This window comes from Choloepus didactylus, chromosome 18 (genome assembly GCF_015220235.1).
Source record: "Choloepus didactylus isolate mChoDid1 chromosome 18, mChoDid1.pri, whole genome shotgun sequence".
NCBI classification, from domain to species: domain Eukaryota; kingdom Metazoa; phylum Chordata; class Mammalia; order Pilosa; family Megalonychidae; genus Choloepus; species Choloepus didactylus.
Window position 1 is genome coordinate 57447711 of NC_051324.1, and position 19852 is coordinate 57467562.

The following is a 19852-nucleotide window of genomic DNA, read 5'->3' on the forward strand; positions in this document are numbered from 1 at the left end:
AATTGCAATGCACATAAAAGAATGGCAGATTGCCAAGGCCCTAGTTGGTGGGGAGTAATACACACACACACACACACACACACACACAAACTCTATCTCTCTCTCTCTCCCTCCCTCCCTGTCCCCCTCTTCCTCTCCCTCTCTCCCTCCTTCTCTCCCTCCTTCTCCCTATCCCTCCCTCTCTCTCTCGCTCTCTCTTTCCCTCTCCTTCTCCCCCTGTCTCTATGAAAGAGAGAAAACAGAATCAGTATTTGGAAAATAGCTAAACAAAGGGCACCAGTGCTAGATTATACCAGCACCAGTCAAGAAAGATTCTGCCCTCCCTCTCCAATCTGACCCAACACCCACCCCTCACTGAGAACTCTGGAGAAGCCAGAAGTAGCAGAGGACTAGCAGAGAAGGTGGAGCAAAAAGAATAATGAAACAGAGCACAACTTCTTGCCACACTGCTTTGCAGAAGTATGGGTGAGGCAAGAGATAGGGTAGGCTTAGGATTAAGTAAAATAAAATGGCTGCCTGTATTGGGTGTTGCCAGGAGGGACCCCTTTCCGAAAAGGGGCTTTCCAGAAGATAAAAACAATTGACCTGAAAGTATCTCTGGTCGATTAGGGCCTGTGACTGAGTATCTTTGCTGGGCTCATCTTTTTTCTCTGTGTCCTCAGCCTTTTTTGGGCTGATAAACTCCTGTAATTTGATGTTTTTCTTAAGGGCGTTCTCCAGTTTCTTCACCTGTTGTTTATAAAGTCTTAATTCATGCTGTGTGGGCCTGGTTTCCAAATCTTTTTGGAGGTTCAGCTTTTCACTTAAAAGTTTATCAATCTTGGATTTTGATTCCTCAAGTTGATTCTGTAATGATATGAGAAGGCCTTTATAACTTGGTGAGGCATCCAGACTTCTATAGTTGTTTTCTTCTTCTGACTGACTTTCATCTTCTTTATATTGCCTTTGCTTATAAAATTTTCTAATTTTAGTTTCATAATAATCAATCAAGCAAAGCAACTGTCTATCCAAGATGGTATGAGGAACTCTTTTGCAGAGACAGGCAAACACTCTGTTTTGAGTGACAATGCGTTCTTCTTCTTCTTTTGTATAGACATACTTTTGCAAAGAAGCAATAGTATCTTGTTGCTCCATTCGTCTTTTCTTGTAATGCTGGCATTTTGCCTGTAAAGCTTTATGCTCCTTTTGAAGATCTTTTATTTTATTCTGTTGTTGGCAAACCCTATTTAGGGATTCATCCTCCCAATTCACCAATTTTGGATCTTACACTCTCCATAATTTGTTCCAAGTCATTAGCTTGTTGTTCCTGATCTGCTGCTCGGCTTTGTTCTAGCTGAAGTTCATTTTTAAGCCGCTGATTAGTTTCTATGAGTTCCCGTATCATGTTCTGTTGACGTGCTGTATCTTCCACCAATGTTTTCAAATTTTGTCTCATTCTTTGTGATGACTGTTTGTCAAAAATGACGAGATCTTTTAGATCTGTTCTTTTGACTAGGGACAAAGGTTTTAAGCCATGTGTCATCAACAGCACATTTATGCTTTCCCATTCTGCTTCTTCCTGCTGTTTACTGGTCATGAGTCTGTCTGACGATTCACTGGACTCCTGGGCTTTAGGGGCTGCTGGAGACATAGTTTCTTTTGTAGAATCAAAAGAAGTAGAAGTTGGCAAGAAAAAAGTTTGAGTTGCTCTACACATCCTGGCTTTCAAATCTCAGCTCAAATTTCCTTTCTCAGGAAAATCTTCCATGAACCCAGGACTAGGAAAAGTTCTCTTGTTACATGCTCTTGTAGAACTCAGTCATAGCAGATTCCTCTTACAAAAACTATTCACCTGCTCATTCAAGTTGATCTTGATGAAATGATTACCCAACGAGTTTCAGGTTTGACACTTGATCATCATCTTCCTCAGCCGCCGCCGCCTCCCACCACTGTATCACCTTTTAAGAAGACATTACAGTCTGGAAACACCAGCTTTGCAGTCTTTTCTTTTTTAGGTTTTCATTGAATACAGCTGAGAACACAGTAATGTTCATTTTCCATCAAAAATGTGAAAGAGCAGAATACTGCCAGAAGACATTTCACACTTATTAGTTCAGAAGATCAATGTAAAGAGACAGGATGGCAGCACTCCAAACTCTAATGATGAAGGTGAAATTCATCACATAAGGGCAATCTCAAATGGCCACATCCTTGATGAATTTTCTCAAATTCAAGAATCAGTGAGTGAAGTAACGTCATCAACATGGCAATGTAAACAGCTGCCAAAAACTTCTCCCCAGATATTCAGCAGAAAAGGGGGAAAACCCTGAACTTGTTCAGAACTCTGGAGGAGGACATGAATGGGAGAAGGACCCCACAGATGCTGAATTGAAGAAGAGAGATATAAGAAATGGAAGAGTCCACATATAGATTGTGGTGATAAATGCATAACTATGTGCTTATACCAGGAACCACTGATTGTTTACCTAGGATTGAATGTTTAAAAAATAAGCAGAGGGGTATAAGAACTGGAGAAAAAGTGGAGAGAGGGGTGTACCTCATCACTCCTCGTGGGGAAGTATAATGGTGCAGCTCATTCGGAGAGCAGAGGGGTGGTTGCATAGGAACCTAAGTATGGGTTGCCATATGGTCCAGCAGCCCCATTACTGAGTATATACTTGGAAGAACTGAGAGCAGGGACATGTATGGACATTTGCACACTGGTGTTTATGGCGGTAGTATTCATGATTCACAATGGATGGAGGTGGCCTAAGGGTACATCGACTGATGAATGGAATGGTGAACTGTGGGGTATACATACAATGGAATATTGAGTGGTTGCAAGAAGAAATAAAGTTGTGAGGTACACAACTACCACGTAAATGGACCTTGAGGACAGCATGTTGTGTGAAATAAGCCAGAAATGAAAAGACAGTCATCATAATGTCTCACTAATATAGACTAGCTATAATGGGCAAACTCTGTGAATTGAATCTGAGAGCACAGATTATCAGGGAAGGCTTACTTTAATGGTTCCTGGGTGGTAAGCTCTTATAGCAGTTACCTCTATTCATGAGTTGTAATGATTATTTCCAGATTCTGAGATGCTGAGCTCTTATGTAAAACCTAGTCGGTCCCTGTAACTTCAGGTATCTTTGTGACACCTGAGACTCAGAGCCAGAGTTCAGTAGCTATGAATGTCAGCATTACCCCATACAGCAAATGCCAAAAAAGCTGAAAAACAGATCAGACTTCAATTAGAGATATGAACAAAATGGCCTTGGTTAGGACTAACGTAAATCAGACTAAATGGTAGAGGATGATATTAACTGTATTCTAAAACTTCAAATTCTATGTGAGCCAAAGGTAGAGATGTTTATCTGATGGAAAATCTTTATTTTCTGTAGCACACTATATAATTTAACTTGTATGGTCAGTTTATTCAAACACCATAATTACATGGAAACTTGAATAGGGAGTGAAATCTGGTTGGTTTATACAGGTTAGTTTGAAGTCCCAACACATCCCAGAGTAATCTGGGCAGAGGATAAAGAAGTATTTAAAAAGCCCCCCTGAGAAACTTGGGAAAAATGTGGAAATGTTAAATTTACCCACTTGGGGAATTCCTCATATTCCTGTAAACATCGGAGACTACCAATTTAGAAGGCCGAGCCCTCCATCTTGGGACTTGCCCTTATGAAGCCTGTTACTCCAAAGGAGAAGCTAAACCTACTTATAACTGTGCCTAAGAGTTACCTCCAGAGAACCTCTTTTGTTGCTCAGATGTGACCTCTCTAAGCCAACTAGGACATGCTGCCTTCCTGCCTACATGGGACATGAATCCCAGGAGTGTTAAGCCTCCCTGGTGACATGGGAAATGACTTCCAGCCATGAGTTCGGATCTAGCATTGTGGGATTAAGAAAGCCTGCTTGACCAAATGGGGAAAGAAAAATGAAACAAAGTAAAGTTTCAGTGGCTGAGAGATTTCAAACAGAGTCAAGAGGTCATTCTGGAGGTTATTCTTATGCGTTATCCCTTTTTAGTTTTTAGCTTATTAAAACAGCTAGAAAGAAATACCTGAAACTGTGCTGGTTTGGATTATTATGTCCCCCAAAATGCCATTATCTTTGATGCAGTCTTGTGTGGGCAGAAAACGTATCAGTGTTGATTGGGTTGGAAACTTTTGACTGGATGTTTCCGTGGAGATGTGATCCCTCAACTGTGGGCGAGATCTTTCACTGTATAATTTCCATGGAGGTGTGGCCCCGCCCATTCAGCATGGGCCTTGATTAGTTTACTGGAGCACTACATAAGCTCAGACAGAAGCAGCGAGCTTGCTCCACTCAAGAGGGACACTTTGAAGAACACACAGGTGCTGAGAGAGGAGCTGCAGCTTACAGAGACATTTTGGAGACAGCCTTTGAAAGCAGTCCTTTGCTCCTGAGAAGCTATGAGGGGACAAATGCCCCACAAGCTACTGAGAGTGACATTTTGAAGAGGAGCTGCAGCCTAGAAAGGAACATCCTGGGAGAAAGCCGTTTTGAAACCAGAACTCTGGAGCAGACACCAGCCATGTGCCTTCCCAGCTAAACAAGAGTTATTCTGGACACCACTGGCCATCCTCCAGTGAAGTACCCAATTGTTGATATGTTACCTTGGACATTTTATGGCCTTAAGACTGCAACTGTGTAACCAAATAAACCCCCTTTTATAAAAGCCAATCCATTTCTGGTCTTTTGCATCCCAGCAGCATTAGCAAAGCAGAACACTCTTGAACTGCAACCCAGCAGCCTTGTCTCTTGAAAACGAGTGCATAACCACATAGCTTATACAGTGTGACCATGTAACTGTAGAAAACCCTGTGGCTCCCACTCCTTTTATCCAGTATATAGGCAGATGAGTAGGAAAATGGGGACAAAAAAGTAAATGAATAATAGGGGGTGATGGGGGAGACGGGTTGTTTTGGGTGTTCTTTTTAATCTTTATTTTTAATCTTATTTTTATTTTTATTTTTTTTTGGAGTAATGAAAATGTTCAAAATTAACTGTGGTGATGAATGCAGAACTATATGATACCATGAACAACTGACTGTACACTTTGGATGACTTTTTGGTATGTGACTATATCTCAATAAAATGGCAAGAAAAAAAAAAAGAACAATGAGTGAATCTCAGGAATGCAAGATTGGCTCAATATATGAAAATTACTCTATACAATACACAATTATTGATAATAAAAAAGAGCACAAAAATGAATCCTCTCAAAAGACACCAAAAAAAAAGCATTTGACAAAATCCAATACCCTTCCATGATAAAAACATTCAACCAACTAGAAATAGAAGGGAGTGTCCTCAATCAGATAAAGGGCATCCACAAAAAACCCACCATGAACATTATACCTGCTTTAGTTTGCTGGGCTGCCAAAAGTAATATACCAGAAATGGGTTGGCTTTTAACGATAAGAATTTATAAGTTTACAAGCTTACAGCTCTGAGGCCAGAAAATGTTCAAATCAAGGCACCATCAGGTGATGCTTTCTCCCCAAGACTGGCTGCCAGTGATCCTGGACTTTTCCCTTCTCTTCTGGGTTTCGTTGCTTTCAGCTTCTAGCTTCCATGGCCTTCTCTCTCAGCTTCGGTGTCTCTCTTTCTCTGAATTTCTTCCTCTTATAAAGGACATTAGTAAGAGGATTAAAACCACCCTGAACGCTCAAGATCAGAAAATTCAAGCACAACTTATACAGAATGGTTTTACAAGAGGTGACCAGTTCCGGAAGAGAGCTGGAGATGGGTTGGCTTATAAGAACTCATCAGCATGTGCAAGTTCCAGAGGGTACAGATAGTGAATGTACTGAATGTACTTTTATTCCTGAAAAGAGGACAGACTGGAGCTGCAGAGACTGTATTCAGAACACAGTGGGGGTCCTGTAGGCACTCAGGAACTCTGTCACAAAGCTGTTCTTGGAAGAGGAAGTTAGACTTCTCATTTTGGTTTGTAATTTTAAGAAACGAAACTAACAAAAACAAAACAGTCCATTGCTGATAGACTTGAGGATGATTTTGAAATGGGACAGTCTTTTAATGAGTTTCTCTACAGACTCCATGAGGAACAAGCATCTTGAAAGTGACCACTGCTAAGTGAAAACTGGCAGCCAAAATCAGCAGCTTCCTTCAAAAATATAAGAGCAGAAGAAAAAATAAAAAGAAGTGCAAGACTCACACTGAAAATTACAAAACATTACTGAAAGAAATTAAAGACCTAAATAAATGGAAAGACATTCCATGTTCATGGATTGGAAAACTTAATATTGTTAAAATGGCAATACTCCCTGAATTTATCTATTGATTCAACATATTCAAAATCCCAGCTTTTGTTTGTTTGTTTGTTGGTTGCTTGGTTGGTTGGTTTGCAGAAGTTGACAAGTTGATTCTAAAATTCACATGGAAATGCAAGGAACCCAGAATCACCAAAATGATCTTGAAAATCAAGAACAAAGTCAACCAGTCAATAAAAGCCCCCCAAAGATGTCCATGTCCTAATCTATGGCATATGTGAACATGTTACCTTACATGGCAAGTAGGACTCTGCAGATGTGATTAAGTTAAGGATTTTTAAAATAGGGAGATTATCTTGGATTTTATTGAAGTGGGTCCAATACAATGATACTCATCCTTAAAAGACAGAAAAGGGAAGCTGGAGAGTCAGAAGAGATGTGATAATGGAAGCACAGATCAGAGTAACAGCCACAAGCCAAGAAATGCAGGTAGCCTCTAGTTATTATTACCACATAACAATGTCACAAATGCCTCGAAAAGCCTGCAGAGCTGCCACACTATTCACTTGGCTGTCTTTCAGCACTGTATAGTTATTTAAAAACTGTTTACTGCACTAATACATATCCTTCTATACTTAAGAACAAAGTTCTCAATGAAAACACCTGTCTTTTTCTTTGGCAGCAGTTTAAAATGATTCTGTGCTTCTTCTTAGGACAAGTTATTCCCCATCACTTAACTCACTCAGCTCAACAGTCATACTGAAAGACACTGAGTTAAGAAAAAGTTATAGTGAATTAGGGTTGGCCCTAAATCCAGTGATGAGTGTCCTTATAAAAAGACGAAAGGGTATACAAACATGAAGAGAGTCATGTAACAATGGAGGCAGAGATGTGTGTGATGCAGCTATAAGCAAAGGAACAGCAAAGATTGTTTCAGCAACAACCAGAAGCTAGGAGAGAGGCATGGCACAGATTCTCCCTCAGAGCTTCTGGAAGGAACCAACCCTACCTACATCTTGATTTCAGACTTCTGGTCTCCTGAACTGTTCGAGACTAGATTTCTGTTATTGAAGCCACCCAATTTTGGTAATTTGTTACAGCAGCCCGAAGCAACTAATACAGATACATAGAACATAAATCTTAAAAAGCTTAAATCTTGCTACCAACCTATACAACCTTAAAGATTTCTAGCTAAATCACTAGACAGAAAGATGGGCACATAAACAATAACCTGGCATGCAACAACACAAGAAAGCTCAGGAAGAACTTTTTTTTTTCAGACTTTAGGACACAATTTCAACAAATGTGGTGATAACAATGGAGGCTTAAAATCCTAGGCATCAGTCTCCTCTAGTCTTTAGTTCCTTCCTTCCCCAAATGAGAATCCTTGGTCTGTTGTTTCAATCAATCTCTCACCAATATCCCAAAATCCCTTTCCTCTTTGTTCCCTGGTCCCACGTACCAGGCAAAATCAAAATTCAAACTGATTCTAACTATACCAAGCACTGCTGGAGAAACTTACATAATTAGGTAGGCTGAAACACTAGAAATCCATGCTTGCAAAATTCAACTGAACCCTTTCCACGGCTCACCAATCTGTTGTTTTCTCTAGTCATCTCCCTCTGCTACCCACTTAAATGGTTATTTTGAACATTCTTTGACTTCTCATCCTCCCCTCCCCCATCACTCAGACAATGGCTTTGGCTCCTACTACACAAAGAAAAATATAAGCCATCAAAATTATCAGAAAGAACTCCCTGAACTTCCCACCAACAACCTACAAATTTAAGCCCATTCACACATCCTCTCCTCCTATTCAAACCGATGCATTATTTTTTCTATCTAAGGCCAAATGCTCTACTTATTTTTGTTCTGTATCCCATCCCATTCCATTCTTCCTGGGACCTTTTATATTCTGACTTCTTTGATAATTTGAATCTTTCTTTAATTGTTCCTTCCATCAGCATTTGAATATGCTCAAGTCTTCCATCATCTTTAAAAAATTAAAATCCTCTGTCAAACCTATGCCCTCTCTCCTCCCTATCTCTGCTCATTCTACCTTCTCTCTGGACAAGTTCACCCACCGCCACTGCTCTGTCATCTATCATCTACATAACCAAATTTCACTTGACACCTTTTTTCTGAACAACTCTCTTCTAGCATTTTCTAGCCCAGTAAATTGGCATCATCACTCAGTTGCTCAATCATTATTTATTAGTTCTCATTCACCTAACTTTCCTAAACAATAAGAATATCTTTCTGATTCTATGTCTTTTTCAGGGCTGCCTTTTCTCACGTCCCAGATTAGCTTTGCTCTGACAATAACACTCCGATATTTATACATCCTGTTCTTGCCTATTTCTCACACTTTCCCAAGTAATTAAAATGTTTGACTTTCCCACTAAACTGTATGTTCCATGAGGCTATTTATGGATTATGTCTGTCATGTTCATTGCCATGCCTGTACCTTGCACACTGCTGGGCACACGTTAGGTGCTGAATGAATTAAGTAATGAAAAGCAAAGCCAAGAACAAACCGCCCAGTTTATCTGGTGTTAAATATCAAAACAGATAAATCTCAACTTGTTTAAACAGGAAACAAAAATCAGTGAGACATATTTTTTAATATTGTAGATATTCATTCAGCAATCATTTATTTAGGTGTTACTACGTACAACAACACCAACAACAAAAATTCCCTTACTTAAGGAGTTTATAATAAAGACAATCAAAGGAAAGGGGTGCCTTTTAAAAGAATATAACTAATCCAAAAGACAATACAAGAAGATAAGACCTCCATAAAATAGTAGCAGAAAATAATCATGGATTAAAAAAGGATTGAAAATAAAAAGACAAAAAGGGAAATGAATGAGCTAAGGAAAGTTTACCTAAAAGGTAAACACACACACACACACACACACAAACACAACTGCAAAATTAAAGTTGAGATATGAAGAGCTGGTACTATAAAAAATTAATTCATCAGTGCAAGGGAAAATCTTGATTATGTTTCCCAGAACTCAGAACAAAAAGATATGTCTCATAGAGTTCTATGTATGTATTGTTTTTGTATTATTTTTGCAACTTTCCTCTAAGTTTGAACTTATTTAAAAAAATAACAATTTTTTAAAAGACACCTCTAATGTTCTTAAAATAAAATTTAACAAGTTTTGTGCATTATGGCCTGTTTCCTAAATATTATTTAACACATTTTTATTCCTAGGTATTTTATAGTTTTAGCTGTTATGATTGGAATATCTTTTATAAATTATATTTTGTAATTGATTATTGCAGATATTACTATTTTTATACTGTAAACCCTCACCTTATTGAACTATCTTTTTAGGTCTAATACTTTTTGTGACTGGTTATCCTACACGTTTCAAGGTCCCAGATGATAAAATCTGCAAAACAGAAATTTCTTTTTGCTTTTCCAACATAATTTTTCATTTTTTTACTTTTCATACCTTCCACACTAAGACCTGCAGCACAATTTAAATGACATCAACAATTTTCTTGTTTTGAATTTAACAAGTATGTTGTCTCAATGTTTCAGCATTAAGTGTCTTGTTTGCTATTGGTTTCAGGACTATAAGCTTTATTAAGTTAAGGGAATTTCCTTCTATACCTACTTAATTATGACGTTTTAATTGGGAATGGTAGAAGACTTACAGCTTTTCACCAAACTAATTTCCTTTCCTCCTGGGCACACAGCTGGACTACATTTTCCATATCCCTTACAGTTAGGCATGGCCATATGACAGAGTTCCAGTCACTGGAATGTGAGTAGAAGCAATACAGGCTACTTCCAGGCCCGGCCCATGAAAACCTCTCACTTGATCCTCCACTTTCTTCTTCCTTCTTCCAAACATGTGTGGAAGATGGCAGAATATTTGATAGCCTGGGTCCCTGAATAGCTGGGTAAAGCAGAATCCCCCACCTCAACCCTCTACTCTACCCATGAGTACATTAGATTTTAAGTGAGAAAAAATAAAGTATTATGTTAAGTCAACAGAGACTGATTTATCTGCTACAAAAATAAATTCCAGATGTATTAGAAACAGAGATATAAAATATAGAAAACTAACTATAAAAACAGTAGAAAAAACAAAACATATTTTAATTCTATAGTGAAAAAGGCCTTCCTAACCTGACTCAAAATCAAGATGACACTAAAAGAGACATATATGACTACATAAAAATAAGACATTTCTGTTTAAAAAAACAGTATAAATAAAATTGAAAGATATGAAACAATCTTGGAGAAAATATTTGCAACAGACATATCAAATATGTCAGAGTTGGTCTCTACAATATGTGAAGAGTTCACAAAAATTATAAGACTAATAATATCCAGCGATAGCACAGTTATGAGAAAATGGTGAAAACATTTACAATTATTAAAGCATTTTTAGTGGGCAATTTGATAATATCTATCAAAATTTACAGTATACACACAAATATCCACACAAAGATACTGTGTGTGTGTATGTGTGTGTGTGTGTATTTACCATGTGCCAGGCACTGTTCAGCACTTTACATATATTAATATCAATTAATTAGTATCAATTAATACTCACAATAGTCCTATTAGTAGGCCATTCCTAGTATAAACATTAGAGCCAATATTTCAATCTAGATAGAACAGTTCCAGTAAGCTCCAATCTACACTTTCAATCATCTCACAATAACACCTGTACAAGGATGCTCACTGTAACAGCATATCATAAAGGAAGGAAAGGAGAGAGGGAGGACCGTAGACAGTTTAATGTCTATTAATATGGAAATGATGGAGTAAATTTTAGCATATGAAATACCATGATCTGTAGAATACAATGTATGGTTTAAGTAATATGCAATATATTTACCTGTTCTAAGAAGAAAAATTCTCCAAGTTTTAACCTTAAGTGAAAAAAGCAAGGAACAGAGCAATATGTATACTAAGACCTTATAATAATAATAAAATATGTATTTAAATATGCATTTAAACTGTAGAGTGAAATTTGTGAAAGAATGCACTGCAAACATTAGAATAGTTCCCAGAGGAAATGTGTGGATGATTGAAAAGGGAAAAAAAGGTGAAAGTTTTCTTAAATATACTTTACTTTTGTAATTAAATAATTTTATTAAATAAACTACTTTTATTAAGTAAAATATGCTCAATGCAGAAAATTCAGATAAGAATAAAAATTTGTTTCTAACCCACTTTTCAATGTTATAGCATCATCTTCCCATAACACCAACTATTTTATGACTTAATGGCTACCGAATATTCCACTGTAATGATATATCACAGTCAAAATAACCACTCTCCATTTTTGAATTTAGGTTGTTTCTATATTTTCTCAGATCAAAATTAATATGATAGCACCTAATTCATTCTATGAGGACAAAATCACCCTAATATCAAAATCAGATAAAGATACCACAAGAAAAGAAAATTACAGACCAATTTCTCTAATGAATATAGATGCAAAAATCCTCAACAAAATACTAGCAACCTGAATCCAACAATGCATTAAAAGAAATATACACCATGATCCAGTGGGATCTATCCCAGGTATGCAAGGGTGGTTCAACATAAGAAAATCAATTAATGTAATACACCATATTAACAAATTTAAGAGGAAAGACTACATGATCATCTTGATTGATGCAGAAAAGGCATTTCACAAAATTCAGCATCCTTTCTTGACAAAAACACTTCAAAAGGTAGGAAATGAAGGAAACTTCTTCAACATGATGAAAGGCATATATACAAAACCCACAGTTAGCATCATAGTCAATGGTGAAAGACTGAAAGCTTTCCCTCTAAGATCTGGAACAACACAAAATGCCCACTGTCACATCTGTTATTCAACATTGTGCTAGAAGTTCTAGCTAGCACAATTAGGAAAGAAAAAGAAATGAAAGGCATCTGAATAGGAGAGGAAGAAGTCAAAATTTCATTATTTGCAGATGAAATGGTCCTATATTTAGAAAGCCCTGAAAAATCTACAAAAAGCTACTATAGCTAATAAACAAAATTCAGAAAAAAAATGGTGGGATACAAGATCAAAATGCAAAAATCAGTAGTGTTTCTATATACTAGTGATGAGCAACCTGAAGAGGAAATCAAGAAAAAAATTTCTGTTCATATTAGCAACTAAAAGAATTTAGTATCTAGATACAAATTTAACTAAGGATGTACAAGACCTATACATAGAAAACTACAAAACATTGCTAAAAGAAATCAAAGAATACCTAAATAAATGGAAGGATAGCCTATGTTCATGGATTGGAAGACTAAATATCACAAACATATCAAATTTACCCAAATTTATTTACAGGTGCAATGCAATTCCAATCAAAATTCCAACAGCCTACTTTACAGAAATGGAAAAGCCAATCATCAGATTTATTTGGAAGGGTGAGGGGCCCCAAACAGTCAAAATCATCTTGAGAAAAAAGAATGAAGTTGCAGGATTCACATTACCTGACTTTAAAGCATATTACAAAGCTACAGTGGTCAAAACTACATGGTAATCAAGAAGAAATAACAATCATAAATATATATGCACCTAACCATAGTGCCCCAAAATACATGAGGCAAACACCAGCAAAACTGAAGGGAGAAATAGATGTATCTACAATAATAGTTGGAGACTTCAATACACAACTCACATCAATGAACAGAACATCTAGACAGAAGATCAGTAAGGAAATAGAGAACTTGAATAATTTGATAAATGAACTAGAACTAACATAGAGATACAGAACAATGCACCCCAAAACAGCAGGAGATACATTCTTCTCAAGTGCTCACGGATCATTCTCCAGGACAGGTCACATGTTGTGTCACAAAACAGGTCTTAATAAATTTTAAAAAGAATGAAATTATACAAAGCACTTCCTCTGATCATAATGGAATGAAGCAAGATTACAACAGGCAGAATGGAAAATGCACAAATTTATGGAGATTAAAAAACACACTCTTAAACAATCAGTGCGTAAAAGAAGAAATTGCAAGAGAAATCAGTAAATATCTTGAGATGAATGAAAATGAGAACACAACATATCAAAACTTATGGAATGCAGCAAAGGCAGTGCTGAGAGGGAAATTTATAGTCCTAAATGCCTACAAATAAAAAGGAAGAAAGAGCTAAAATAAAAGACCTAACTACACACCTGGAGGAACAAGAAGAACAAACTAATCCCAAAGCAAGCAGTAAGAAAGAAATACAATGATTAAAGCAGTAATAAATTAAAACTGAAACAAACAAACAAAAAAAAGCAATAAAGAGAATCAACAAAACCAAAAACTGGTTCTCTGATACCATCAACAAAATTGACAAGCCCTTAGCTACACTGACAAAGAAAAAAAGAGAGAAGACGCAAATGAACAAAATCAGAAATGAGAGGGGGATAATTACTATTGATTACACAGAAATAAAAAAGACTATAAGAGAATTCTATGAACAACTGTACACCAGCAAACTAGATAACTTAGATGAAACGAACAATTTTCTAGAAACACACAAACAACCCACAATGACTCCAGAAGAAACAGAAGACCTCAAAAAATGAATCACAAGTAGAGACTGAAACAGTCCTGAAAAACCTCCCAACAGCTCACTCTGTGCCTTTCTTTGAGCCTGAGAAGATGGCAGCACAGGAGCCCAAGTTGGTGCTGTTTGTATATCTGGGTAACATTTGTCAATCACCCAGTGTAGAAGCAGTTTTCAGAAAACTTGTAACTTATCAAAATATTTCAGATAATTGGAGGGTGGACAGTGCCACAACATCCACATATGAGATAGGAAACCCTCCTGATTATTGAGGATAAAATTGCATGAAGAAGCATGGCATTCCTATGAACCATGTTGCCCATCAGGTTACAAAAGAAGACTCTGCCACATTTGGTTTATATACTACGTATGGATAAAAGCAATCTGAGACATTTGAATAGAAAAGGTAATGAAGTTAAAAACTGCAAAGCTAAAATTGAACTACTTGGAAGTTATGATGCATAAAAACAACTTATGATTGAAGATCCTTATTAGGGGAATTATTCCAACTTTGAGACTGTGTGTTAGGTGCTGCAAAGCAATTTTTGAGAAGTCACAATAAAGCTGCATCCATTCATTGCTGAATGCCAACAAAGATTAACATCTTAACAGTGATGTTCTAGATTTTCCAGTCTGTGTGTTAAAGTGCAATGTTTTATAGTTCAAAGCCACAAGCTCTTTTTCAATTGACTTACTGTTTCTTATCCTAAAATATAATTGGAGGTGGAAATCAATGCTGTGTTTGGCAGAATTAATAAAAATCTTTGAGTCAGACAGTTTATGGGGTACATTAACTGTTCTTAAACAAATTGGACCTCTTATCTTGCCCCAGTGACAAAAATAGTGTAACTAACAAAATAGTAGAACACAAAATATAATGTCTTGTGTGTGTGTTTTGTAACAATCATTTCTTTCCAATGTTTAATGTTAAGGTACTAGTCCTGTGACAGCTAGCATTCTAATATGCTTAATTATGATCTTAATAAATAATGAATTAAAACATCACTTTAAGGCCCAGGTCAATATCCGAGCCCATTAAGACTTTTAAATAATCTATCTCTTCATTAAGTTGACATGTATAACTTGATGGATAAAAGTCCTCTCTTCACTTATACTACTTCCCATCTTTTTACTCCAGGGCCTTTTATTCAATTACATGTCCCTAGTCACAGGAGTTCACAATCCTGATTGGAAGTATTTTAATTCACACACACCCATAGTGCATACTGTGTATTTAAAGGATAGGAAAGAATGATTTATGGAATTACTCTTTAGCTTCTTTGCTTATTCTTAATTTTTGTTTATCTAGTTCATTTCATGAGGAAGTCAGTTTTCTGTTCCCATTTGGACTTATATGCACAAATAAACCAAATGGCAAATATATATTGACTTAGATGGGGAAAAAAACAGTTTTAAAAGCTGGAAAAAGAAAGTTCTATTATGTTGAAGTCCTTAAATAATATGTTAAGTGTTCTTTTATCAGAGTTTCATTTATAGAATATAGGTAATTTCTGTGTACTTTGAGACAACTGTAACTTCATATTCATTTGAATATATATCAGAAAAGGTTGTTTTAAAAATAAACTGGGGGCAACATACCCTCAGTCATCCCTTACAATGCCACTACCTTGGGAGCCCTGAGAGCCCAGAGGTTTCCAGTGCCTGTAGTTTGCCCCTCACAAACCCTCAACTCTCTTCCGTGGTGTGAAAATCACCTCTCCAGCCCTAAAGCTTTGCCTCCTCACCATGAACAGGGTAAGAAATGACCTTTTGAGGTAACTATAATTGAAGACTGCTTTACAGAAGCCAAAAAAAGCTATTCAAGTTCAGCCAGTGAAGTTGAATATCTTCACAATTCTCCATTAAAGTGACTAGAGGCAGCTGAATTCTGATTCAGCACAGTGAAGCCGAAGAGCCTGTAAGGTGTGCAGGCCTGCACTTGCTTTTCTCCTGGAAGATTTCTGCATTTTGGACTCTCCAGAACCACAAGTCTGCTGTGAATCGGGGTAGGTGGAACAGATGTCAAACTGACTTCCAGTTTCACAGCTAGTGCGTCTGGATCTGCAGGCTGGTTTGTTAAAAAAATGATTGATTTCCAGAAGATGGCAGAGTAGGTGAGGCTGAACGGGCTTTTCCTCATTGAAAGTAACTAGAAAGGGGCCAAGGACACCACGGACCACGGTTTTGGGGTAAGACTGGTCATAGGGGGTTCCGCACAGTACATGGAGAGGACACTGACAAGAACAGAGACAGCGGCTTGGTGGACACAGCGAGTGTATTCCCATCAGACGGCCTCCCGGCTGGCAGCACCAAATCGCTGCCAGGCAAGGGAATGAGCAGCAGCTCTCCACTCCCATGCACCTACCTTGAAGTTTGCTGGGGGGCGATCCTGCACAGTCAGACATCAGGGAGCTCCCATGAGGGAACACAGCAGGCAGGGTTTGCTCTCTCCCCCAACAGAAGTATGGGTGGTGCAACAGCAAGAAGCAGAGAAAGGAGAGGCGCCATACTGGCAATCAGGAGCCCTCCTACACCCGAGACTCACGGGTGCAAGGCAGGCAGAGAATCAGCAGGCAGGGCTCAAACTCCATCTGTGGGGTACCCTGGACTGGACTTCCTGCCTACCTGCTCAGGGTCCACATTGCAGCCCCAGGACAGGTATTCCCCAGTGCATATGGAGAACGGGGGCACTGATTGGTTCCCCACCAGATTTGGATGCTGCCCACTGCACAGAAGTTCAGAGAGGACCTACTTCAGAGCACCACCTGCTGGTAGGTTAGGGAAACTGCCTCCAGCAAGCTGTACCTCAAGAGTGCCACCTGATGGTAGGTTAGGGAAACTGCACTCCAGCAAACCAAATTATATATAAATGCTCAAATAACTGCACTTCCCAAAATAGCCCTCTCAAGACACGGAAATGCCCAGAAGCCAACAGAAAATTGCAAAGCACTTGAAAGAACAGGAAGATATGGACAAGCTAAATGAACAAATTAAAAAGCACAAGAGACACAAATTCTAGAACAATTGATTAAAGAAGTACAACCAAATCTCCAAAACAACTTCAACAAGATGGATAAAGACATAAAGGAAATCAAGATAACTCTACAAAAGCATAAAGAATTTGAAAGAGAAAATAAAAAATTAGCAGACCTCATGGAAATAACAGACACTGTGACTCAAATTAAAATTTTACTAGAGACACACAATAGCAGATTTGAAGAGGCAGAAGAAAGGATAAGTGAACTTGAGACAGATAATGGAATGCGAGCACAAAAAAGAACAAATGGAGAAAAAAATAAAAAAACTTGAAACAGATCTCAGAGAAACGATGGACAACATGAAGCGAACAAATATAAGAATCATTTGGTATCCCAGAAGGAGAAGAGAAGGGTAAAGGATAGGAAGAGGGTTTCAAGACATATTGAGGAAAACACCCCAAACCTTTTAAAAGACATAAATATGCAAATCAAAGATGCCCAACAAACTCCAAATAGAATAAATCCAAATAAGCCTACTCTGAGGCATATACTGATCAGACTGTCAAATGCTGAAGAGAAGGAGAAGCTTCTGAAAGCAGCAAGAGAGAAGAGATTCACCACATACAAGGAAAACAACATAAGACTAAGTACTGACGACTCAGCAGGCAACATGGAGGCAAGAAGGCAGTGGTACGATATATTTAAAATTCTGATAGAGAAAAATTGCCAGCTAAGAATTCTTTACCCAGCAAAGCTCTCCTTCAAAATTGAGGGAGAGTTTAAAATTGTCACAAACAAATGCTGAGACAATTTGTTAACAAGAGACCTGCCCTGTAAGAAATACTAAAGGGAGTTCTACCAGCCGAGAAAAAAGAAATGAGAGAGAGCGCTCTGGAGAAGAGCACAGAACTGAAGAACTATTAGTAAGGGTAATTTAAAGGAAAAAAGACAGAGGGGAAAAATAGATAGATCTAACAACTAAAAACCAAAGGATAAGATGGCTGGTTCAAGAACTCCCTCTAAAGTAATAACTTTGAATGTGAATGGATTAAACCCTCCAATTAAAAGATGCAGACTGGTAGAATGGATTAAAAAATATGACCCATCAATATACTGTTTACAAGAGATTCATCTTAGACACTGCAACACAGAGTGAAAGTGAAAGGATGGAAGAAAATACTCTACGCAAACTGCAATCAAAAGATAGTATAGCTGGGGTAGCTATACTAATACATGACAAAACAGACTTTAAATGCAAAGATGCCATAAGAGACAAAGAAGGACACTATATATTAATAAAGGGGATAATTCACCAAGAAATAACAATTATAATGTTCATGCACCCAGTCAAGGAGCTCCCAAGTACATGAGACAAACATTGGCTAAACTGAAGGGAGCAACAGACACATCTATAATAATAGTGGGAGATTTCAATACACCACTCTCTTCTATAGATAGAACAACTAGAACAGAGGACTAATAAGGAAACTGAGAACCTAAACAATATGATAAATTAATTAGATTTAACAGAAATATATAGATCATTACATCCCAAAGTACCGGGATATACATTCTTCTCTAGTGCCAATGGAACATTTTCCAGGATAGATCATATGCTGGGGCACAAAACAAGTCTTAATAAATTTAAAAAGACTGAAATTATTCAAAGAACATTCTCTGACCATAGTGGAATCCAACCAGAAATCAACAACCACCAAAGAGACAGATCTTTCACAAATATATGGAGGTTAAACAACACACTCCTAAACAATCCATGGGTCAAAGAAGAAACTGCAAGAGAAATTGGTAAATATCTAGAGAAGAATGAAAATGAGAACACAACATATCAAAACCTGTGGGATGAAGCAAAGGCAGGGCTGAGAGGGAGATTTATAGCTCTAAATGCATATGTTCCAGTTTGCTAATACTGTTCTTATGCAGAATACAAGAAATGGATTGGCTTTTATAAAGGGAGTTTAGTTGGTTACAAAGTTACAGTCTTAAGGCCATAAAGGGTCCAAGGTAAGGCATCATCAATAGGGTACCTTCACTGAAGGATGGCTGATGGCATCCGGAAAACCTCTGTTTGCTGGGAAGGCACATAGCTGGCATCTGCTTGCTCCCAGGTTGCATTTCAAAATGGCATTCTCCTAAATGTCAGCATCAGCTTTCAACAGCTGTCTTAAAAATGTCTCTCAGCTACAGCTGCACTGAGTTCCTTCTGCTTGTCAGCTCTTTTATATGGCTCCAGTGATTTAATTAAGACCCTCCCTGAACAGGTGGGTTAACACCTCCATGGAAATTATCCAAACAAAAATCTTGCCCACAGTTGACTGAGTCACATCTCCATGGAAACACTCAATCAATAGGTTTCAACCTTATCAACACTAATATGTCTGCCCCCACAACACTGCATCAAAGAACATGGCATTTTGGGGGACATAATATATCCAAACCAGCACAGCATGTATCAAAAAGCAAGAAAGAGCTAAAACTAAAGACCAAACTGAACAACTAAAGAAGCTAGAGAATTATCAGCAAACTAACCCTAAAGCAATAGAGGAAAAGAAATAATAAATATTAAAGCAGAAATATACGAGCTGGAGAACAACAACAACAACAACAAAAAAAAACAATAGAATGAATAAAACCAAAAGTTGGCTCTTTTAAAGTTCAACAAGATTGACAGACCCTTAGGTAGACTGACAAAGTCAAAAAGAGAGAAGACCCAAATAAACAGAATCAGAAATGAGAAGGGGATAATTACTACAGATATCAAAGAAATTTTAAAAAATCGTAAGAGGATATTACGAACAACTGTATGCCAACAAGCTAGAAAATTTAGAGGAAATGGACAATTTTCTGGAAACACATGAACAACCTAGAATGACCAGAGAATAGAAGAACTCAACAAACCAATCACAAGCAAAGAGATCCAAACAGTCATCAAAAATCTGCCTACAAAAGAAAGCCCAGGATCAGATGGCTTCACAGGGGAATTTCACCAAAATTTCCAAAAAAAAATGACACCATTCCTACTCAAACTCTTTCAAAAAATTGAAGAAAAAGGAAC

General features: G+C 37.6%; 2 protein-coding genes across 2 annotated transcripts in view; both read right to left on the minus strand.

The window, feature by feature from the left end:
* The window catches only part of TANC2 (tetratricopeptide repeat, ankyrin repeat and coiled-coil containing 2), a 553793-nt gene that overhangs the window by 490200 nt on the left and 43741 nt on the right, over nt 1-19852 (minus strand).
* LOC119514794 (centrosomal protein of 70 kDa-like) lies at nt 352-1893 on the minus strand. Its single transcript, XM_037810518.1, is given in 2 exon segments — nt 352-1242; nt 1244-1893. Coding segments are annotated over 2 exon segments (1344 nt in total). The 5' UTR covers nt 1697-1893.